This window comes from Ailuropoda melanoleuca, chromosome 11 (genome assembly GCF_002007445.2).
Source record: "Ailuropoda melanoleuca isolate Jingjing chromosome 11, ASM200744v2, whole genome shotgun sequence".
Classification (NCBI taxonomy): domain Eukaryota; kingdom Metazoa; phylum Chordata; class Mammalia; order Carnivora; family Ursidae; genus Ailuropoda; species Ailuropoda melanoleuca.
Window position 1 is genome coordinate 78,129,485 of NC_048228.1, and position 24,729 is coordinate 78,154,213.

General features: G+C 35.1%; 1 protein-coding gene across 12 annotated transcripts in view; it reads right to left on the bottom strand.

Moving 5' to 3' along the window:
- Positions 1-478: 478 nt before the first annotated feature.
- The window catches only part of N4BP2 (NEDD4 binding protein 2), an 86,118-nt gene continuing 61,867 nt past the window's right edge, over positions 479-24,729 (bottom strand). For 7 of the 12 annotated variants that reach the window (XM_034671921.1, XM_034671914.1, XM_034671919.1 and 4 more), the window contains 6 exons: positions 23,247-23,385; positions 17,281-17,469; positions 16,138-16,306; positions 8,993-9,116; positions 3,366-3,486; positions 479-744 (listed from right to left, as the gene is read on the bottom strand). In XM_034671921.1, coding sequence (XP_034527812.1) covers positions 3,414-3,486; positions 8,993-9,116; positions 16,138-16,306; positions 17,281-17,469; positions 23,247-23,385 — 694 coding nt within the window. In that variant the 3' untranslated portion in view covers positions 479-744; positions 3,366-3,413. The other 5 variants (XM_034671917.1, XM_034671924.1, XM_034671916.1 and 2 more) reach the window with 5 other exon arrangements.

A 24,729-nucleotide genomic window follows, 5' to 3' on the forward strand; every position in this document is an offset into this window, starting at 1 on the left:
ATCTGGTATGCGTAAGGAAGTGTTACCCTGAGTTCTGTGAGCAACTCTAGCAAATGTATCAAACCATGAGAAGGGGGTTGTGGGAACCTCCCATTTATAGCCAAGTTGGACAGAAGTTGTGGGTCACCTGGGGACCTACTACTCGAAACTGGCGTCTGAGGTGGCAGGACAGTCTTGTGGGACTGAACCCTTAACTTGGGGATGTCATCTCCAGGTAGACAGTGTAAGAACTGAGTTGAATTGTAGACACCCAACTTAGATCAAGAGAATTGCTTGGTGTGGGGGGAAAACTCCACACATTTGGTGACCTGAGGAAGGTGTTTTGTGTGAGTAGTAAAAAGACACAGAAAAGAAACACACAGGGGGAAGAACTGCGTTTTTCCTATACAAGAAAGAGATGGGGGGGAATGAATTTTACCCTAAAATGACTACAGTATCATCATCCCTAAAATAAAGAGATAAATGGATAAAGAAATAGATCTTTAATATAATTAAGTGTCCAGTCAATGTTCACATTGCCAATCGTCTTGCTATTGTCATTAAAAAAAAGTTTTTTGCTGAACAAATGAAGTCCACAAATTGCAACTGGTTGATATGCCTCTTCCATCTTAATGTATAGGTTCCCTTTCCATCTGTGTGGTTTTTTTCCTTTGTAACTTATTCGAGGAAACTGTGCTGTTACAGCATCCCACAGTCTGTATTTTGGTGGTTACATCCCATGGTGTTGACATATTCCTCTGTCCTCTGTAATTCATATAAATTGGTTGTTAGATCTACAGGCTTGATCAGATTTAGGTTCAATTTGGTTTTGTTTCCACTGTTTTTTGAGTCCCCAATATATTAGATACCTTTTTGGGAGAGTAGAAGCTACCAAAAAAACCAAAAAACCAAAAAACCCCAAAAAGCATAATATTGTGTAGTCGATCAGATGGACAACTACAAGGCCTACCTCACGTCATTGCTTTTGCTTTACTGCCCTTCACAGATAGTGCAATTTTACAAAATGAAGGTTTGTGGCAACCCTCCATCAAGCAAGTCTAGTGGTGCCACTTTTCCAACAGCATTTGCTCATTTTTATCTGTCATATTTTGGTAATTCTCACAATATTTCAAGCTTTTTCATTATTATATTTGTTATGGTGATCTGTGATCAGTATCTTTATGTTACTACTGTAATTGTTGGGGGGGGGCACAAACCATGTTCACAGAAGATGGCAAACTTAACTGGTAAATGTTGTATGTGTTCTGACTGTCCCCGTTGGCTTCTCCCCCATCTGTCTCCCTCTCCTTAGGCCTCCCTATTCTCTGAGACACAGTAATATTGAAATTAGGCCAATTAATAACCCTACAATTGCCTCTAAGTGTTCAAGTGAAAGGAAGAGTCACATGTCACTCACTTTAAATCAAAAACTAAAAATGATTCAGCTTAGTGAGGAAGACCTGTCGAAAGCCAAGACAGGCCAAAAGCGAGACCTCTTGTCCCAGTTAGCCAAGTTGCAAATGCAAAGGGAAAGTTCTTGAAAGGAAATGAAAAGTGCTACTTCAGTGAACACATGAATAGGAGAGTGAAACAGCCTTACTGTTGATACGGAGAAAGTCTGAGTGGTCTGGAGAGAAGATCAAACCATCCACATAATTCCTTCAAGGCCAAAGCCCAATCCAGAGCAAGATCCTAACTCTCTTCAATTCTGTGAAAGCCGAGAGGTGAGGAAGCTGCAAGAAAAGCAGCAGAGGGTGGTTCATGAGGTTTGGGGAAAGAAGCTGCCTCCAGGACATCGAAGTGCCAGTAAAGCAGCAAGTGCTGATGTAGCAGCTGCAGCAAGTTACCCGGAGGATCCAGTTAAGACCACGAACAAAGGTGGTTACACTGAACAACAGGGTTTTGATGTAGACGAAACAGCCTTCCAACAGCTAATGCAGCTGGTGTCTTTAAGTTGAGGCTTTCTTTCATTTACCATTCCAAAAACCTAGGGCCCTTAACAATTACGCGAAGTTTACTCTCCCTATGCTCTATCAATAGGACAACAAAGCCCAGATGACAGCACATCTGTTATAACATGGTTTACTGAATATTTTACAGCCACAGTTGAGACCCACTGCTCAGAAAAAAAAAAGATTCCTTTCAAAATATGACTACTCATCAACAATGCACCTGGTCACCCAAGAGCTCTGATGGAGATGCACGAGATTGTTGTTTTCATGCCTGCTAACACAGTATCCATTCTGCAGCCCACGGATCAAGGAGTCATTCTGACCTTCAGGTCTTATTATTTTAAGAAATGTATTTCATAAGGCTATAGCTGCCATAGACAGTAATTCCTCTGATGGACCCGAAGAGAAAGGATTGGAGAAAGGATTCACCATTCTCAATGCCATTAAGAACACTCCTGATTCATGGGAAGAGGTCAAAATATCAGCATTAACAGGAGTCTGGGAGAAGCTGATTCCAACTCACATGGATGTAGAGGGATTCAAGACCTCAGTGGAAAAAACAACTGTAGGTACAGTGCAAACAGCAAAAGAACTAGAATGAGAAGTGGAGCCTGCAGATAGGACTATAATCTCATAAAACCTGAAGAGATGAGAAGTTGCTTCTTATGGATGAGCAAAGAAAGTGGTTTCTTGAAATGGAATCTACTCCTGGTGAAGAAGCTATGAAGATTGCTGAAATGACAACAAAGGATTTAGACTATAAAAAAAACTTTGTTGATAAAGCAGTGGCAGGGTTTGAGAGGACTGACTCCAATTCTGAAAGGTCAGCTGGGGGTAAAATGCTATCCAACACCACCACATGATACAAGGAATTCATCATAAAAGGAAGAGACAATCAATGCAGCAAACTTTTTGTCTTATTTTAAGAAATTGCTACAACCACCTCAAACCTTCAGGAACCACCACCCTAATCAGCCATGTTTGGTTAGTGATATCTTTTGAACATTTAAGTTAAAAATACATAGAACTGTGATTTCCTTTTTATTATCCCTAGCACAGGGTAATCATCAACAAAGATATGTTGAAGGAATGCATCAAGAACTGATTTTCACATTATTTGTATCCAACGATCAAAAATGATGTGGCAGAAACTGCTACGAATTCCCCTAATACACATTCTCTTTCCTCCAACAGAATGCCCTAATTTTAGCTGAACATACAGTAGACTGAAATAAAGACAATTTCTCAGCCTCTCTTGCAGCTAGATGTGACCACATGACTAAGTTCCAGCCATTAAGATGTAAATGGAAGTTTTGTATGGCAACTTCCAAAAATCTTCTACAAAAGATCACTGGCATTTGCCCATTGCTCCTTTTTTCTTTGTCCTTCCTCGAACAGAATGCAGATGTGATTATTAAAGCTCTCGCTACCCACCCTGGTTTAGGAATCGAGGACCACACGTTGGGTATGATGAGTGGTGAGCTAAAATAAAAGGATCCTCGATCTCCAAACTTCATGGAAAAGAGCACAGCCATCGGTCCTGCAGTCTCTATCTCTGGAATTTTATATGAAGAGAGAAATAAGCTTTTAGCTTTGTCATTGGGGAAAATCCCATGATACCACAGTTTCCTTTGTATAAAGGAGGAAGACACATTTATAAATGGCAGTTTTTCAAAGATATATACTGTGTAGCCACATCTCTCTTAGTTGGGGATAATAGGATATTATTTCTTTTCAAGTAACTATTCTTATCTTTATGAAAAATATAATTGCTCTATAGTGGGAGTCAGAGAACCCAGGTTCAAGTCTTACCTCTGCCCTTAATGAGCAAATGAGTCAACTTCTCTAAGGCTTTGTACACTGGGTAATAGGATTCTCTTGAGCCTTAAAATATGACATATATGGAAATGTTTCATCGTATAAACTACACACAGATAGTTGATGAGAATTATAAGATACCTGTGGATATAAACTCTGTCTCAGATTGTATCTCCAGTAACAAGTGTTCAATAAGTACTTGTTGAATAGATACTTTGAAGTCCTGCTAAATGAGTGAATTATTCTGCTTTGGAGTGAAAGTTCAACGGTCTTTAATATTAATTAAAGTATTAACTTGAGTTTCTTAGAGCCACAGTTCTTAATTTTGCCATCAGTCAAAAGATACAAAGGTATGAAAAAAATAAACCTAGCTAATCCATTTATCTAGGTCAAAACTGGACCCCGATTTGCTATAGCAAAATAACTTAAGAATACAAGTTGTGGTACAGAAATAAAATTCTTATGACGAAATTACGATGTTACTCATAAAGACATATTTTAACATTTAAACCACTAACCCTACCACATCAAATGAAGGACTTCCTCACACTGGACTGTGGCTAAAGTATTTTATTAAATTAAGTACGTAAATTGCAAATGGCTTCATAAGAAATTTTTAAAGCAAAGTTATAAAACATTTTCAATAAAAAAGTACAGAGTTAACAGCAAAATTACATATTCTTTATAGTACAAATAAAAACATTTCATTTCTGATATACTGTCTGAAAATCTTGTAATAGATTCTCCAACTGAGAGCTGCAATATTACATTTTAATGAGAAGTTTCACGGTTAATTCAATCGTTTGTTAATAACAGGTTCATCATTTGGACCATAAAAGTCAACTGCTCAACTTTAAAGAAAATAATAAAATTTGTCATTATATAATGTTACAAAAGGCTCTTCGGGATTCCAGCCTCATTTCTCTACTAAATTCCGTAGAGGCATTAAGTAATATGTAAACTTGAATTACATTTTAAAAATAAGCACCATTGACATACATTCTACATAAATTTACTTTACCTTTTAAATGACACTTTTTTGGCCACACAAACATTTAAATCTGTTTTCTTTACCATGTAAATAAAAATAAGCAATATTTAACCACTACACAGAAAATTACCAAACTTCACCTCATTGCACAATGGAAAAGCACTTAGAAAAAGCACTTGGAATAAACAGCACATATTTTCGTGTCTTTTTTATACATTTTGTCATTTTCTTAAATTGAGAGCAGTTAAAACATTGTCAGGGCAATTTCCTGAGTCTCAAAGTTTCCAATTTCCAGCTCAGAAATAACCAATCTTTCTATTATACATGTCCTTTTTCTAAGCACACAAAACACTTGAATTTAAAAAGAGAAAGACCAAAATAAAGACTGGGAGCAATCTAACAGAAGAATTGTTTAGCTCTTCTTCTCAATATGTGTTACAATGTACAAGACACTTTAAAGAATAAGTCAGAATTTCTACTATATAATAAATCCTATATCTAAAGGCCATAGAACTGCAAATAGTATGGAAACACTAATAAATTGATAAAAACTCAACTTGAAAATAATATAGAGACATATGAAGAGCCAATAAATCCAAGACAACATGCTTCCAAGTCTCATGTTGAAGTAATGAAGTGGATGAATTGAAAATACTGTTAAAGTGTCTCAAGTCCAACCCACTTCCTTTGTGGTTTCCACATTAGTTCTCTTTTTTTCTCCTGGTAGATACAGGTGAGACTACTGAAAAGATCTAACTGGTACTAAAACCTTCCAAACTACAGAAGTGTTGTACTTTTAGAAGATCAATACACTTGCAAAGAGCCATTCTAATGAATCACAAATGTATCAATACCTGAAAACTTCAAAAATCCCCACGCTGTCTTTACTTTTGACACACAGGTTTGGAAAGGAACAAGAAAAGAATTTCATAATCCCTCAACCTTTGGCATATAGGATTTAGAAATGGACAAAACAAGAAAGGAGCAACTATAAAATTTTCTTTCATAATTATGTGTTGTTTAAACTATACTAGCCAGTGGGGTGGGAGGCAGTTTAGAATTAAACAACTTCATAAAAACACGAGATGCTCAAAATTTGCCTATATACTTATAAATGATGATTAAGAAAAATACCCTAGATTTACCAAAAAATAAAGCCTAAAATTAACGCTGGTACAGCAGAAAACATAGCTTCTTTCATTTGGTTTCTGCCCACAAAATACCTCACTTCTTGTTCTTTTTGATTGCTCCCACGTTAATCATAATAACACTGAAATAAATCTAGCTGAAGTGCATAAAAGCGACACTTTTTTAAACAGGGTAAAGTAATATAAAAACATGGAAAGCAAGGATGCAGCTGCACACACTCAAATAACTACAGGTTTTAGCATTGTTATTCACATTTCTTAAATCATATTAATTTATACGTAGAAATATTTTACTTCAATAACAACTTTAGTTTTATAATAAGTTCTTGAATTGCTTTATTTTTAATGTATACAACTCTTCTAGACATTACAAAAAACATATGCTAAACTGTTGGCACTTTTTCTTTTTTTAACAAATTATTATCAAACATAAGAATAATATTTCAATACCACTCACTAAATAATAAACATATTTTTATTTTTGTGGAAATAAATGTAATGATACGGCTCTTTTAAAAGCATGCTTTCATGATATCTAAAAACGAGTTTTTGAGTTTTATTTTCATAAAAATGTCTGTTCTTTTGGGAAACCATTCTGTAATTCAGGATTCTTTCAGTAACAACTCAACCCTGTAATTTCTGATCCAAATGATTTTTAAGCTTATCAAAAAGCAACACAACCATTTGTTAAATTACATGTGTTGGAAGTATTCTCCATATCCAAAGTCAAATTTATTTAAGCCATTGTTTCATGTTGGAAAATTATACTTTACCACACTAAACTTGTGTAAATGAAATTAAAATTGACATACTAATAGGACTTTTTAGCTCGCACACAAAAAAAGAAGTCAATGACAGCTTCCCTTCAGAAAGTTGGCTCATTTTAAAAACAAAGGTAAAAAATTTGTATTGTAAAGATTCCTTTTAAGATTATATCAAAAATGTTTTATTTGCTTTAAATTAACAGAGGACTCTGACCTACTGCAGTTTAGAAATCATATGCTTCAAATATAAAATATAGCTTTTCAGTACCGTCTTAAATACCATTTACACAGACAGCTCTAGAAGCAGTTCTATATGACACCAATACTTGGTAGATTATCAAACCATTTCTCCTTCTCTAAAAACTTTTCTGCCTACAGAAGGTATAAAACTGTAATATAATCTCAGGCTCCAACTTTCCTCCTAGAAAATGCGCACACACACAACAAAAGGTAAGAGATCAAGATCATATACAAAATAGAAGAAAGTGCAAACGGCATGTCTTCCTTCCTGTAGGATATGGCAAAATGAAACGATTTTTTGTATTTAGTTTTGAAATCAAAAAGTATCCAAGTGTTTTTGTTAAATTTCTTTTATTACTACTACTACTACTACTACTACTACTACTACTACTACCTCTCCTTCTTTTAATACAAGGCTTTGATGCGTATGAACCAGGTCTCAAAGCACTTTAAAATACCTTTCAAAAATGCCTTTAGGATTTTACTAAATGTTAAACAACAATTAATACAAAGGTAACGTTTTCTCTCTGAGAAAGAATCAGAGCACTTCAAACTTTAAAACTGCAGCTGATACTTTTCTTAGACAATTTATAATCAATAAAAATTCTCATTAATATTTTTAACAGACAACATATTTGCCATTTGATTCAGTAAAAAATTAAATTTCTCTTGAATTCTGAAAAACATCATCATAATGTTTTTATTTAACTGGACATTTCTAATAAACACAAGTTTACAGTAAAATTGACTAAATTTACCACAAATAAAACTAATTTTAACCTACAAACCTTCACACTTCTAAGTCAAAGACGTTTATTTTACTTTAGCATGACTTTCAAGCACCCTGGTTTAATTTCAGAGAACCTACAGAAATGAGAAAAGAGTTATTTTAGGTAAAAATTTCAAACTGGTTAAGGAATATATCATGCATGTAATCAATTCCAAGTGTCTACGCTAAATATTTACTATCAAAGTATTCTTTATTAAGACAATCATCCAGGACTAATATCTATGCTTATGTACCTTTTAATCCATTGTAAAAATAAACAATCCTAAGGCTAGGGGTTACTACTCCTAACTTAGTAGTTATTTAAGATTTTTCAAAACTCTCCAGCCTGAATTTGACCTTCATGAAGAAGAGCACGCTGTATGAAGGATAAGATGATGTCTACATTACATTGTTTCTATGCACTGAGTACTAAAAAGAAATCTCTAATATAATCCGTAAGTCTGATTCATCAGGCCATGAAATGCTTCCCAAGTCCTTCGGTGTGAAATTTAAAAAACACTAGCCTCTACAATAGACCATTAATCCTAAAATGATAATGTTCTAGTCCAACTACTCCTTTTGTAACAGAAACTCTAAAATGTCATCTGTTTTCATGGTCAGAATTAATGCTACCATTTTCTATAATGTAGCCAAACAACATTTTATTACATGGCATAAAATATGCTACACTAACTAAAAGTAGAAGTAGGGGGAGGTTGGTACCTAATGATAAACATCCTCAGGGAATCTATCCATCAACAGATCTTTATTCTTGGACTTTTCTTGTCATTTCCTGTTATTGAATAATAATCACTTAATGAAAAAGGACATTTCATGTTTGTCAGTTAAGATCATTAACGGCACTTGACTTATGAAGATGTATAAATTCATATTGACTGGAGTGCTTCTGCTCAAGTTTAAAAAATTCAAATTATAATCATATTTTAGCAGAAACCCCCAATTCCTTCCAAAATCCACAAATGAATAATTAAATAGTAACTTTATGATACATATAATCTAATTATCTTGGATAATACATTATCAAAGAAACACAAATTATACTTACTTTCTGTTAGATTTTAAATTTATGATAGAAATAGTTTTGTCAGGTGATTACTTCAACAAAAAACATATTTGTCTTTCCTTTCTGGTTTTCTGAACATCATAAATCCAGCAGGGAATGTTGTATCATAATTTAAGCATGAATTTGTGGCTAATATCAGATGGCTAAATTTAGTTAACTATTTTAATAAATCATCTGAGCATACTATTAGTGTTTACTATCTGTATATGGGCAACTGCCATTATCAATAACAGAAACCTATACTCACCTGAAGCTATGGCTTGTGAGGTATTTAATGACGGCTGGTTTAATGCGAGCAACTCCTCCTTGGCTGTGGTTTCCTCTCCCCGTTATCACAGAGAGATAGGACTTACCACCATTCTGCTTAAATTCTGTTACAACAGGAATTGGAACGGTTAAAATTCATTTATCTTACATTCTCAATAGAAAACAAACCTGAACTACTCAAACACACACGAAATTACTTTCATGGGGATTTAGAGATTTATAAATTCAAAAAGCCCCAAAATTGAGGTTCTTAAATCTATGTTTCATCTCTACTGTTGAAGTATGGAAGCCTCAAAGCAGCTCATCCACCGAAACACAAGTGAAACTTCCTCCCTGTGGGAAAGGAGATTTCGTGTGCTACCAGAATTTCTCTCTAAAATAATGGTAATGACAACAATATTAATGGTATCTAACAATTATTACATACTTGGAGTCAGGCATTGCTTTAAGCAACTTAATTTACTAACTAAGAATCTTCACAATGACCCTTTTAATTTAATACTCTGAAGCCAGCCAGCTTTGGTCTGATTAGCAGCTCTGCCACCAAATGGCTGTATGGTATGAGCATGGACAAGTTACTTAGCCTATGGGATACAGTCTTACTAAGAAACTCTTCCAAGAGCACCCAGCTGGCTGAGTCAGAAAAGCATGAGACTCTTGATCTCAGGGTTGTGAGTTCAAGCCCTATGTTGGGTATAGAGATCACTAAAAAAATAAATAAACTTTAAAAAAAAAAAAAAAGAAAAGAAAAAAAACACTTCCAGAGAGATGATTTTTAAATATTAAATGAGCCTAGGCCTCTTATAAGAATACAACTCCTGCTCTGGATATGACTGTGTGAAAATCAAGTGTAGAAACCCAAAAAGTTAGTTAACAGCGGCAATAAAATAACAAAAACAGTGTTAAATAAGAGTTGATTTAATGAATTTAATAAATATTCGTTCCTCAGTCATAAATAGCACAAATTTGACCTTTAGCGTAAAATACATATACACATAATATATTCTATACTCTGCTCATTAAGTTGCCCTGAGACTCCAGTAGATCCACAAAGTTTTTCAAGTCTCCTATCTCCAAAGCAATATTTAGCCTCAAATTTAAAGAGGATATGTTGCTCTTGCATTTCTAATTCCTTCTTTGCTTAACATCTCCATTTTTCTTTCTTTCTTTCTTTCAAGATTTTATTTATTTATTTGAGAGACTGTAAGCAAGGCAGAGAGGGAAGGGCAGAGGGAGACATAGAGGGAGAAGCTGACTCCCCGCTAAGCAGGGAGTCCAACACAGGGCTTGATCCCAGGACCCTGGGATCATGACCTGAGCCAAAGGCACATGCTTAACCAACTTAGCCACCCAGGCACCCCAAGATCTCCATTTCTACTCTAGTCCATACCCATTACTTTAAGCAATATTTTGTTCAAAATTCAACTTTTCCTGGGTGCTGCCTACACAGGGTATTCACTTAGTAAAAAGTTTTTATGCTATACAATTATTACTTGTACAGTGTTCTTCATGGATGTGATATTACAGAGTTTGCTTTTAAAAAAAAATCAAATCTCTTAACTATCCATAATTCACTCTCATCACTCCTTCACTGCTGCTCCCCTTATCAGTTAGGGAAGCCATTTATATCACCTCATTTCTAAATTCACTGCTCTGAAAATGTTCCACAGTTGAATTGCATGCCTCAGATAAAAATAGGCATTCAAAGAATGTTTGTTGAATGAATTAATGTGTATGTGTATGTTTAAGGGTACGTTTAAATTTCAGGCTGTTCCTAACATTTTATCACCTTTAAAAAAATATTTAACTCATTTTTAAGCATAACTCAGATTTCTTATCATTTCATTTATAAATATTTCAGTGCATATTTCAAAAAGGACTAAAAAAAAATCACAATATCACCATCATATCTTAAAAATAGTTCCTTAATATCATGTTTCTAAAAATGGCTACAAGTTTCCCTCAAAAAAATGTTTTTACAGTGGTTGCTTAAATCACGGTTGAAACAGGTCCACACATTGCATTTGGTTGGTCTATTTCTGAAGTAACTTTTAATCTAAATGTTCTCCCTCCTCCTGGGTTTTTCTTTACAATTTGTTGAAAAACTTGGATCATTTATCCTAGATTTTCACAGTCTGAATATTGTTGATTGAATCCCCATGGTACCATTTAACCTGTTCCTCTGTTCCCTATAAAACCCTACAAGGTAGTAAAAACTTCGTAGGTGCTGGTGATGCATACTCCAATCAGAAGGCACATAAAGGCCAAATATCTTTTTTGTTGTTCACTCCCAAGTTTGACAATCATCTTTTACAACTAAAAGCAATGGAGGGCAGAGCCACAGGTTGTCTCCTGGATGTATTTCTATTCACAATACTACCATCTGGTGGTGACTGACAGCGACTACAGACTACCACAGGTGGCAATACTCACAAGGATGGGCCTGGTTTCACAAAGGGTTTGTATCTTGGGTCTGACCAAGTATCACCTTACACAAGTTATTTAACTCTTTAAAAAGAAAGATTTTTTTAATTGAGATACAATTAATATAACATAAAGTTCATGATTTTAAAATGTACAATTCAGTGGTTTTTAGTATAGTACCATATCATGCAACCATAAACACTAAAGCTAGAACATTCAATCATCTCAGAAAGAAATTCTGTACTTGTTAGCAGTCACTCCCCAGTCTATACTTTCTAGCCCCAGCAACCACTAATGTACTTTCTGTTTTATTGGTTTGTCTATTCTGAACATTTCATATGAATGGCAATCATATAAAAAGTGGCCCTTTTGTACCTGACTTCTTTCACAAAGCATGTTTACAAGGCTCATCCATGTTGCAGCATGTATCACTACTTGGTTTCTTTTTGTAGCTGAATAATATTCCATTGTTTAGACACACCAAATTTTGTTTGTCCTTTCATCAGTTGATGGACATTTGGTTGTTTCCACTTTTTGGCTATTGTGAACATACATGCACAAGTTTGTGTGTGGATGAATTGTGTTTTCAATTTTCTTGTGCACATAACTAAAAGTAGAACTGCTGGGTTATATGGTAACTCTATGCTTAACCTTTTGAGGAATGCCAACCTTTTCCACCATGGCTGCACCATTTAACATTCCCACTAGCAACATAAAGGGTTCAGAGACACCTGGGTAGCTCAGTTGGTTAAGCGCCTGCCTTCAGCTCAGGTCATGATTCCAGTGTCCTGGGATTGAGTCCCATATCGGGCTCCTTGCTCAACAGGGATCCTGCTTCTCCCTCTGCCTGTCGCTCCCTCCTGCTTGTGCTCTCTGGCAAATAATAAATAAAATCTTAAAAAAGGGGGAGGCGGGGTTCCAATTCTCCACATCCTTACCAACCCTTAACTATTTCCACTTTATTAAACTTTTTAAATCATCAGTTTCCTCATCTATAAAATGAAAGGAATACCTATGTTTTATTCAGTCATTTATTTAAAAGTTTTTCTGGGGTTTTGAATGAAATTCAACAATGATGATTCAATAATCATTACTGACTCAATTCCTGGCCATGAAGACAGAGTTTAATAATCAACTATACAATAAGCTTTTTATATAAATACTGTGACGCAAGAGTCCTGTAAGAGGCTTTTAATAGGGAGCCTGGACGTCAAGAAATGACAGTGTAGATAAACAGAAAAGGAGGAAGAGCAAACGCAACATGAGAATGGGGATGCAGGCAAAGAACAGATTACAAAGGGATTTGGGAGTTTATGCTAAATGTAACATGGCTACTTGTACTTTTCTATCATGATGCTAATTATTATGTAACTATCTGCTCACTGTCACCACCCTACTAGACAGCAAACTCCATAAAAATAGGGACCATGTGTCTAACTGCTCTATCCTTGATGCCTAGAATATGTAAGATAATAAAAATTTTTGTTGAGTAAATTATTTATTCATCCTTTACAGAATATTCTAACACTTCTCTAACAGTTTTTCTTTTCTCCATGTTAAATAATGTATTTAAACTTCTCTTAAATTTTTTCTTTCCTAATCTTTATTATTACCGTTTTCTAGATTTTCTCAAAGATTTCCAAAATTCTATTTAAAAAAACAAGTGGGGGAGGGGGATCCTTTGCTTTATCAAAAAATGTCTGCTAACAGGGGTGCCTGGTTGGCTCAGTCAGTTAAACGTCTGTCTTTGGCTCAGGTCATGATCTCCGGGTCCTGGGATCAACCCCCAAGTTGGGCTCTCTGTTCAGCAGGGTGTTTGCTTCTCTTTCTCTCTTGCTCTGCCCCAGCTTCCTGCTTGTTCTTTCTCTCTTTCTCAAAATTTAAAAAACCTTTAAAAAAATGTGTGCTGATAAACACAGAATGAACACGAATTATAAAACACCGTTATGCAACTACCAATATAATAATTGATTCAGTCAGTCAAGGATCATCAATGGATGCTAAAATTACTAGGTGAAATACTACAAGAGAACAGTTAGTTATTCACACAGTTGCAAAGTTATCAATTGCCAAAAACTACTAGTTAATTACAAAGAAAAGGTACATTTACATAGAGAAATCTAACAGAGTCCCACCTTAGCTAAAAAATCAAATTTAACATCACCAATAATGGGACAAACTGACCATATTAAGTCTTTTGATGTGTTCATCAAGGATGACTCAACATCACCTATGTAGTATTTTTGCCAAAAAAAATTAACTGAATCTAATCATGAGGAAAGAATCAGACAAAATTGTAGGTCAATCTATGAAAAGCTGGGAGTCTTCAAAATGTCAACAATATAGAAGACAAAAAATAGGCAGAGAACTATTACTATTTTTTCTTAAGTAATCTCTACACCCAATGTGGAACTTAAACTCACGACGCTGAGATAAGAATCATATGCTCCACTGACTGAGCCAGCCAGGTGCCCCAAACTATTTCTATATTACTGGAGGCTACAGACATGGGGCAACCAACTGGAACATATATATGATGTTTGACTGGATCTTGGCTTGAGGGGGGGNTATTTCTATATTACTGGAGGCTACAGACATGGGGCAACCAACTGGAACATATATATGATGTTTGACTGGATCCTGGCTTGAGGGGGATAAAAAATGGCACAGCTATACAAGTCATTTCCATACAACTGGAGAAATGTGAATGCGCCCCGTATATTAGACAATATTATTATAACAATGTTAAATACCTTAAAAGTAACAATGGTACTGTGATTATGTAGAAGAATGGATTTGTTCTCAAGAGATAAACCTGCTGAGGTATTTAGAGGTAAGTACCACGATATTTAACAACTTATTTTCAAATGGTTCAGCAAAAAGCAATTTTAAACAGATTAAGCAAATGAGGCCAAAGGTTAATAACTGGTCAATCTAGGTAAAAGATATATGGATGTTTATTATATGATTATTTCAACTTCTCTACGGGTTCTTAATTTTTCAATATAAAAAGCCAGGAAAAAAGATAGCAATAAGAGTATACATGTTGATATGCAAAGTAAAGCTCACTGTGACATTAGAACTAAATGTCTCTGAGTAGAGGAATGGATACATTATGATGCACTCACAGAATACCGTACAGCAGTCACAATAAAAACATGATACCATCAACATGAGTATATCTTGAAAACTATATTGGGTGAAAATAAACAGTTTGGTTGAAGGTATATTGTGAAACCTTGTACATTCATTTTTTAAAATTCACAAAAGAAATACTACAGACTGATAATTGATGAATGTACATACAGTAAAGGTATTTTAAAAACTAGACAGGAACCAAAGTGAAAGATGTTGATTTCCACTAGAAAAAGAAGGAAGAAAGAGAAAATGATTGGGAAGAATAGGGGCACCTGGCTGGCTCAGTCAGTAGAGCATGCCGACTCTTGACCTCAGAGCTGTGGGTTTAAGCCCCACACTGGGTGTAAAGATTAAAAAAAAAAAAAATCTCAAAAATAACTTGAAAGACTACAAAGGGAAGAGTAAAAATAAAATATAAAGCATACATGGTAAAATGTTATCACTTGTTACTTGGATTCATGAATACACAGGTGTTTTATTACTGTGAGTTTTTCAACATGGTTTTTAAGGTAAACAGATGAATTTCCCACCTCTATATTAATCATATTTAATCAAATATTTGATTGCAAATGATACATGTTGAATTGGTAAACCTGTATAAAGTATAGTACAAAGCCTCCCTACACACATATTACATATATAATTTATGTATGTATAAATTAACCAGAACACTATAGCTATCAGTGACAGGGCAGGGTTATGGAACTACGAGGTCATAGCTGAGGCATGGGACTCCATGTCTCCACAATAAAATGGCAGATAAAGAAAAAGCCAAATTGAGAATTCAAAAATACTCTAGTAGTGGTAAAAGAAGATGACTTCTAGTATTGGAGTCTGGAGTAACTAAAACAGATTGAATTTTTCTAAATGCTAACATCTGATAATGAAAAAGAAACAAGATAATTTAATGCATATGAAGTACATGATATTGGATGGAAAAAGATCCTCATCCAAAGCCCCTGGAAGAGGTAGAACTTAGAGAAGAGACAGGTAGTGGCCCCTCCTTGACCTGCAAAGACAAAATACAAGCAGAAAGGCAGAAAGGGAGCACCGCCATAATGCAAACACTCAGAAAGCCTGCCTTCTGTAATAATTCTGTAAAAATCCTATCACCTTATTTACTTCTGCATTTTATTGAACACCTATTGAACGGACATCCAATAAATATCTATTAGCTTTAATAAATGTCTACTGAACAAAGAAGTGTGATATTCCTGAAAAGACCCATTCATAAGTCACAGAGGATTCACAGATTATACCATGCCCTCCCTTTAATAAATATGGCAAAGGAATACAAATATAACTGAAATAGGGAGTCACCTAACTAGAATTTAAATAAAAACTTGAAACAAACAAATATGAAATAGGGAAATAAGAAGAAAATGTTAATGACCATGCCAGTGAGAACTGGTTTCCCTTGAAGAATGAACCTAATACAAACATCTATAAATGTGACATAGATATCCTCAGCCTGCAAATTCAGATTCTCCTGAATTGGCATGTTTACCAATATAAGCAAGAACTTATTTTCTATTAAAAATTTGTCATTACCACAAGTCCTACCTTCAGTTTTCTGCTGTAAAACTGTCATCAAATGTTCTATAGCTTCATCCACATGCAGCCCATGGAGATCTAAAACATTCTGTGGCAGCAGGGAGGCATTGACTTTCTCAAAAATCTCCACGGCAGCAAGGTGATTGGCTTCTTTCATCTTCTGCTCATGGAGACTACCCTTTTATTATAAACAGATCACCAGTAAACACTTTTGCAATTTGCTACTTAGAAGGCAAATGAGGAAACAAACAGTGCCCCAAATAAAAGGTAGAACAAAAAAGGGAACAACAAATCTAAAATTTTAAATAATGCAATGGGCTAATATGCAAGAATGCACCAAAATGTAGGTGAATTTTGGTGAATTAATAACATAGTTCTTAAAATACTAAATCATTTCTAACATATTTCCTGATCCAAAAATTATAGAAGAGGAAGACTTAAATAAACATCACCTATCTCAAGAAGGAATCCATTAGTTTATCTTTTGATAATCCTGATCTCATTCCTTTCAACACCTTGTGGTTACCCCTAAAGCCATCCCTCAAGGTATGTTATTGGGGCTCACAGGGTTATAACAGTTTGGTACCTTTCTCCACTCAATTACAAAAAGCAAACCATATGGAACCACAAAGCTAAAAAGGAAATCAGACAGGTTTCTTGTAATACCATGTCCAATAAGCCCAAGTCAAAATTTTACTTCCCTGAAAGGTATTAATGCAACTTTCTTTTTCTGACCATAAAAGTGATACAGTACTAAAAATTCAAACATGATAGAAAGCATGAGTCCCCTGTAATTCCACCCTGAGATGGTCAATATTAACGTTCTGTTGTCTTTCCTTCAGAAAACCTGTATCTGTTTAGAAGTAGTACTAAATAACAGAATTTATCCTAAAAGAAAATATGGACTGTCAGAATAAACTGTAATTCATGTAAGCCATAAATGCAAAAGCAACCATAGAAATAGAGCATTTCAAAGAAGAGGTAATTCTCAGAACCACACATTTCTTATATATTAGATAGCTTATGTCACTTATATAATCTACATTCTCCAGAATAACTTAATCTAGTCACAATAAGGGTATTACCTGCTTTAAGATTATTCGGACATCGTAAGTGACAAAGAAAGATATAATAATCAGTTTTCCTCTTTACCTGTTGGGCATAAAATGTGGCAACGTGTTTTTTCCCCATCCGATAAGCTTCTTTTGCTTTGCTGTAGCATTCCATCCTCTTCTGTTGGTGCAGGAAAGCCTCTGCCCTGTAGTCATTATACTCTGGGTACTCAAAATCCTGGAAAGATGGTTCGCTTGGTATATCTTCAGTCTCTTTTGATTTCTTTGCCTGTAAGATGTTATACAATAAATAAAATACAAAAAGAGTAGAAAAATACGGGCTTTTCCATCAGAAGATGTATATGAAAATTGGGCTCCACTATTTTTGACTTTTTTTTTTTTTGAGATTTTATTTGACAGAGAGAGAAAGCAAGAGAGCACAAGCAGGGGGAGTGGCAGAGGGAGAGGGAGAAGCAGGCTCCCCACTGAGCAGGGAGCCCAATGTGGGGCTAGATCCCGGGACCGTAGGATCATGACCTGAGCCAAAGGCAGACACTTAACCCACTCAGCCACCCAGGTGTCCCTATTTTTTACCTTTCTTCTCAGGAAAGAAGACTCTCCCCAGAGTCTACGTAGTAAGTCATGCATTTAGCGACTACATTAACTTTTTCATGGTACGAGGTACCTCTTCTTTAACCACTCTTATCTTAAAAGATGGTGAAAGTTTCTCTAAAATTATCAAAATATAACTAGGTCACAAAATCAAACCAAAAAAGAAAACACAAGATATTCAAAGAATAAAACTCATTTAACTAATGCAAAATTTTCCAAATTTTAGTTTGTAAACCCAAAGAGTCCATTGAAGGTAATAATGGCATATTTCAATTTATATATTTTAAAAAACAATCACTAAAATAATTAAATAATATTACTTTTAAAACAGAAAGGCAAGGACGCCTGGGTGGCTCAGTCAGTTACACATCTGCCTTCGGCTCAGGTCACAATCCCAGGGTCCTGAGATAGAGTCCCATGTCGGGCTCCTTGCTCAATGGCGAGCCTGCTTCTCTACCTGCCATTCCCCCTGCTTGTGCATACACGCACACTCTCTCTGACCAATAAATAAAATCTTTTAAAAAATAAAAAAATAATAAAATAGAAGGGCATATGCAATGTCCATAGCTCATAGTAAAAATCATAAGTAGGTTTATGGGGCAGTTTTCAATCAGCTGACTACTACCAACTAGTCACTATGGTAGTGTTGACGTTTGAGCTATGTGAAAAATCATCAATCAAGTAACTGCTATCCAAAATGGACCCTTAAACAAGCAAAAGTAACTCTAAAACACAAAGTAATGAAAATAATAATTATGCCTCAATACTCCCCACCAAATAGAAAATTGCACGTTTCTGAAGATGTCTCTAAAATATCAAAAGTTGGTGTTTTAAAAACAGCAAAATATAGTGACTTCTATATCCAATTTGTTTTTTCATTTATCCCACTCCTAAAGCGCCATTTGCAGAAAACTGCTTGCAAACAGCAATCTGATATATTTCTTAGCATGTCACTGGGGGGTGGGAGCGGGGATTAATCATTAGGATTTAAGTGGATTTTCTTAAAAGTTCAAAAGAATTCCAAATATCAGGTGCCATACCAAGTAACTTAATGAATGTTTTACAAAAACTCAATCCCAAAATTCCTCCAAAAATAAAATCTTCAATTTCTTAAACAAATCATGCTTTTCTGATAAAATTAATTGAAAGTAAATTGAATAGTGTAGGCTACTAAATTCCTAAAAGCTGAAAATTGTCATTAACTTAGAAATATTACCAAAGATTATAATGTACTCTACAATACAATCTTTAATAAAATGCCACTTTAATTTTTTAAGGTAATATCATTTGGTATATATTAAATATTACATTAGAATTATACATATGTATTATATAACACATATATCACTAATTGGCCATTTTTTCAAATTTCCTGCCTGTGAGTTGAGTCCCGAAGTCACAAAAGGTTGGGGGGAAAAACTGGTCTAATATATAATAGTTGATTGTATAATCTTTTTACTCATTACATTTGTTTATCTAACCCCTAGAATTCTAGAAGTATCACCATACTCCTAACTCATTACCAAAGTCAAAAATTTGTAAATAGGGGCACCTGGGTGGCTCAGTCAGTTAAGTGGCTGACTTCGGCTCAGGTCATAATCTCACAGTCCTGGAACTGAGCCCCAAAGTCAGGCTCTGCACTCAGTGGGGAGTCTGCTTCTCCCTCTCCCTCTGCCCCTCCACCTGCTCATGATCTCTCTCAAATAAATAAATCCTTAAAAAAAAGAATCTGTAAATATATACAGTTGATTTACTTTTGCAACAAATACCCAACCTATTTTATGAAAGAATACAAGCCTCTTTCACGTAAGAATATTCATAGACCTACATCCTTCTGTCACTCTCACCAGTACTTAATCACAAGCTTGTTTCATATTAATGTTTAAATATTCTATGAGTATACGGTTTGTATCTCTGATAAAAATCAAATATTTTGCAAGGAGGGGATAATAAAAATGCTTTCTATGACTTTTGAAAAGCCACAGTGCTTAACAGTATGAACATAAATATTTCATAGCATTAGAGTCTCTGTTGATGCTCATACTAAAAAAGGCAAATCACATTTGGTTCTCTGGGAAGAGACCCTTCATTACTTATTCTTAAAAAAGAAAAAAACAGTATATAATGAGAAATGCTTTCTCAAATAGCTACTCTCTTTCAAAATAAAACCACGATTTATTTTTATATCCATTTCATAGTATGTGGTTTATTATGATAACCCCATTAATAAGGGCCAAGTGAAATATATGCTTCCTAAGAATTCACCTAATTAGTGTCACTTATTCTCTTGAAAGTATGATGTACTGTAATACCAAAACTATTCCCATGGTAACAAACTTGTAAATTTTATTAAAGGCTAAAGGGAAAAATAGCAGTAACTAACAAAACACAGTTTTAAAATGCAAGTTTCTCGAAAATAGGTAAATCAAAATATTACTGGTACCATGATACCCCCCTTTAATATCTGTGTTCCCTTAGGGTCAATATCAAAGACAGAGTATTCCACTCACAAATCTTAAAATGTGCTTAAAATATTTTTGTATCAGTATTATGATACCTGCCTATGTTTTGTGAAAAGGGCTAAGAATAATTTCCAGAATGACTTAAGTCTACATTTTGGCCAATGTTTACATAACTCATAAAATCTCCTTTTCTTATCTGAACATATTCCAATCATCTCCCATTTTGAGCAAGCACACCTTCTCCCCATTACCTCCTCTATCACCATAATGATCCCATTGCCTTGCTCTATTATCAGGAGATAATAGGCATGTACAGCACTAACAGATTACATGAATACAAGAATTAACGGAGTCCTATATGTGAACAAAGTGATGGTGAAATAGTCAAAGAAAAAAGGGAGGATACAAGTTATCCCTGGTGGTCTTAATTAATAAGCAAGAAGAGCAGGATAATGAAGGTCTGTAAAAAAAAAGCCTAAAGTTAATACAAAATTGATATATAAAATCAATTGTATTTCTATGCATTCGCAATGTTCAATCCAAAAATAAAACAATTTCATTTATAATAGCATCAAAAAGAATAAAGTAACTCAGAAACAAATTTAACAAAAGACATGCAAAACTTAAAACTCAAAACTACAAAATACTCTTGAAGAAATTAAGACCTAACTAAATTGACATTCATGAACTGGAAGGCAATATTGTTAAGATGGCAATACATCTCAAGTTGGTCTACAGACTCAATACACTCCACATAAAAATTCCAGCTGGCTTTGAAGCACTTGGCTGGCTCAGTCAGAAGAGCATGTGACTCTTGATCCTGGAGTTGTGGCTGTAAGTTAGAGTACCAGGTTAGGTGTAGAGATTATTAAAATAAATAAATAAATAAACTTAAAAAAAATTTCCAGCAAGTTTCTCTACAGAAATTGGCAAGCTGATCCCAAATTCACATGGAACTGCAAAGGGACCAGAAGAAGCGAAACAATCATAGTTGGGAACTCACACTTCCCAATTTCAAAACTTACTACAAAGCTACAATAATCAAGGCAGTGTGGTACTGGTATAATGACAGACATATAGATCAATGGAAGAGAACTGACAGTCTAGCAATAAACTTACAGTCAACTCATTTTCGACAAGGGCGCTAAGAAAATTCAGTGGGGCAAGAACAGTCTTTCCAATAAGTGGTTCTGTGACAACTGGATATGACCTTGGACCCCTATCTCATACCATATACATGAATTAACTCAAAATGGATCAAAGATCTAAATGTAAGCACTAAAATTATAAAATTTTAGAAGAAAACATAAAAACAAAAACCAAAAAAATAACAAAATATAGAACATAAAAAACAAAAAAACTTCATGACCTTGGATCAAGCAACAGTTTCTTAAATAGGACACCAAAAGTACAAGCCACAAAAAAGAAAAGATAAATTGTACATCAGCAAAATTAAAACTTCTGTGCTTCAAATGAAGGACACCATCAAAAAAAATAAAAAGACAACCTTCAGAATGGGAGAAAATTTTGCAAATCACATGTCTGATTAAGTGACATATATCTAGAACATAAAAAGAACTCCTATAACTCAAGAACAAACATTTTTAAGGGGCATCTGGGTGGCTCAGTCAGTTGAACACCAAACTCTTGATTTAGGCTTGCGTCATGATCTCAAGGTCATGAGATGGAGCCCATGTAGGACTCCCCACTCAGCAGGGAGTTCTTTCCCTCTGTCCCTCCCTTGTTCCCCGCTCACACACATGCATACTCTCTCTCTAATAAATAAATAAATCCTTAAAAAAAAAGAATAAAGAAAACATTTTTAATGGGCAAAGAATGCAAATAGACATTTCTTCAAAGAAGATATACAAATGACCAATAAGCACATGAAAAAGTGCTCAACATCACCACTCATCAGGGAAATGCAAATCAAAATAACAATGAGATAACCACTTTATTAACTATTTATTTCCTGTTTCCTGATGCTTTGGCATCTGGGTCTGTTAACCCTTGGGGAGACAGTACCCCCAACCCTGGGATTGGCTAATTCCTAGAGAGAGCAAACAACTCATCTGCTACCATACCTTACATATGTAAACCAATCTCAAGCCCATATTCTCAACCACTTTCTTCATGGGGTTCTCACCCTCAGGGCCACCATCCACATTGCCTAATCACCCACACCAGACAGAAGAAAACCAGGGATAGTTCCTAGGTTCCAGAGCCTGCTGCAACTGCTCAAACTAGCCAATCCTAAACCTGCTTGTCTGCCTTACCCATTCCCCTCTCCACAGAAACCGCAAAAAAGGCTCTTGCCCACACTCCCCCTCTGCTCTGTCTCCTGACTGACTCTGGTGCCTCTCCATGTGGCCCTGGGTGGCAAGGCATGCCTCCTGTTTCTAGAGATCTTTTGAGTATAATAAATTTCTTCCTTCATGACATTTCCATGTCTCAGTATCTTACCATACCTGATTAAAACAAATCTTGGGTACCCTTAAGACAACTTCACACCCACTAAGATGGCTAAAAGGCAGATACTAACAAGTGTCAGAAACGATGTGGATAAATTATAATCCTCATACATAGTGGTGGGAACATGAAGTGGTACAGCCACTTTGGCAAAAAAGTTTGGCAGTTTCTCAAATGGAAAAATTTCTGCCCACATATTTAACATATTTACACCTAAACCCCACCATATTACCACCCCACTGCTATTCGATTAAGCCTCATACTCTACTGTAAAGAGACTATACAGAAAAAGTTAGAGAAATTCAAATGCTTGCCATATACAATGACATTGAAGAAAAAAACATAATCAGCTATAAATTCATTATTTTGAGCAAACAGATATCCTAAACCAAGTATACTATTGGTGGTTAAATTTCCAATCTAGTTAAAATAATGAGAAATAATCATAAAATTGTATCAACAAACCAATTACAGTTTCATATACAATTATTTACCATTATAGCAAAAATAAATAACTCTATACCTTTTTCTCCTTAGATTTCTGTGTAGTATGAGAAGTGACATTCTCATTTGGGTGAACAAACTCTTGTGCTACAACTGTTTTTACAGGGTCTCCTTCAAGAACACAGTTTAGAAACTGAACTGTGTGTTCTAATGAATAGCTGTAGAGAGTTACAAATATATATAATGTTACTTAAAAAAATAAAAGTTATAGGAAAACAGTAACATAAGCAATCCTTCAAACATTTCAGAAGAATATGAAAAACTGGTTTACTTCGAAGCTTTAAACATTGACATTATATGCTCATTATGCATCTCAAAGACTCAAGAATGACCAGAAGGAAACTATTAAATAATAAGCTCTCAAAAACTAATTTCTGTAAATGAAGACCAAAAGGTAACATATTGACAATTAATTTATTTCCTGATCTTTTATTCCAGGTAGATTATCCACAACCAATCTTACTTTCATCTCATCACCTATACTTCTTAGGTCCCTTGTTGGGTTCACACATGGTTTCCGTTTCCTTCAAACATCACTGACATTTTTTTTTGTGTCAAATTTCACTTTTTAGTTAAACCATAAGGTTCTAGACAAAGAAATTCTAAGCAGGGACATAGAAAGGAAAAAGTAAACCACTATCTTACCTCTCACTCCTAATTATTCAGGCATATTTTCATGGTGATCTTATAATATATATAATATCAAATTCTACAAACTGATAAAGACTTGAAACACTCATGTTCCAATTTCTAAAGAAACTCATTCCAAAGCAAATTACATATGACTTTATACTGCTATTATTTCAAGGCTATGTATGCTTCTCATCTCTTCCAATGACTACATAAAGAAGAGCTGACCACAAAGGAGTATTTGTGAAATGTGATAAACAGTGATCCAAAGTACTGTGATATTTTGCTGTTCTTCAATTTAGTAGACAACCCTTGATGGAGAACTATTTTGGACTACCACTTCAGCCCTCTGATATTGCTGCCTCAGATATGCTCAACAAAGAGAGGTTCCTAGGGGCCAGAAGCTACCAGCAAATCCCATCCTAAATAGCCCTTAAAATCACGGGCTTGCTTACTCATGGGGCTGGAAGACAGTATCCACCATTGATGGTGTTAGAGGAGGATGGCCCTGGAATATTACACCACACGCATATATGTAATCAGTAACTGAACCCACCTACCCTTCTGAAAGGTAAAGGTGAAGCTACTGCTAACTGAAAAAATTATCCAGCTGCTGGCAAACAAACGGAGGCAACTGACCACCTACCCTCAAGGGCCTGACTGATCCCATCACTCTGGGCATCCCCAGGAAGGACTCACTCAGTCCCCCTTACCTTGCCTGGGGAACCACAACTCTGAGTTGTTTACCATCAGGCCAGATTCATAAAAGAGAGTTGCCATATGCCATTGCCATACCCCTAATCTCCATACCCTTGGGAGATTTTAACACATAGCTCTAAGAAAACAGCCGGTTAGGTAGCAAAAATAAATAG